The 478-nt window shown below is 57.5% G+C and overlaps 1 protein-coding gene across 1 annotated transcript in view; it reads left to right on the top strand.

The window, feature by feature from the left end:
• Nucleotides 1-478, top strand: part of EMH_0078090 (uncharacterized protein) — a gene marked incomplete at both ends in the record, with an annotated part of 4,148 nt that overhangs the window by 1,920 nt on the left and 1,750 nt on the right. The window contains one exon of the mRNA XM_013499951.1: nt 90-262. Coding sequence (XP_013355405.1) covers nt 90-262 — 173 coding nt within the window. The remainder of the gene's footprint in view (nt 1-89; nt 263-478) is intronic.

Genomic DNA, 478 nt, shown 5'->3' with positions numbered 1-478 from the left:
CAGCAGCAGCAGCAGCAGCAGCAGCAGCAACACCAGCAGCAGCAGCAGCTGTAGAAGCAACGCTACACATTGGGTTGCTGCTGCTGCAGTGGAACTGGAGCAGCAACAACAAGGAGGACTGCACCGCAGCAGCAAACTTGGTTGCAGCAGCAGCAGCAGCAGCAGCAGCAGCAACTGCAGCAGCAGCAGCAGCAGCAACTGCAGCAGACGGGCACTAACAAACACTCGAGGTTTGTAGCTGCAGACCTTCTTGTTGCTCAAGGTATTTTGTTGCTGCTGCTGTTTCTGCTGTCGCTGGCGCTGCTGCTGCTGCTCCTGTTGCTGCTGCTGCTGTTGCCGCTGCTGCTGCTGGTCTTGCTGCTGTTGCTGCTGTTGCTGCTGCTGTTGCTGTGATGGGTGATAGTGCAGCAGCTGCTGCTGCACCGGTACCTAACAATGCAAACCAGCAGCAGCAGCAGCAGCAGCAGCAAGAGCAGCA

This window comes from Eimeria mitis, genomic scaffold, assembly GCF_000499745.2.
Source record: "Eimeria mitis Houghton genomic scaffold, Emh_scaff4855, whole genome shotgun sequence".
NCBI classification, from domain to species: Eukaryota; Apicomplexa; class Conoidasida; order Eucoccidiorida; family Eimeriidae; genus Eimeria; species Eimeria mitis.
The sequence above is the reverse complement of the archived record's forward strand: the minus strand, read 5'-3'. Positions and strand labels throughout refer to the sequence as shown.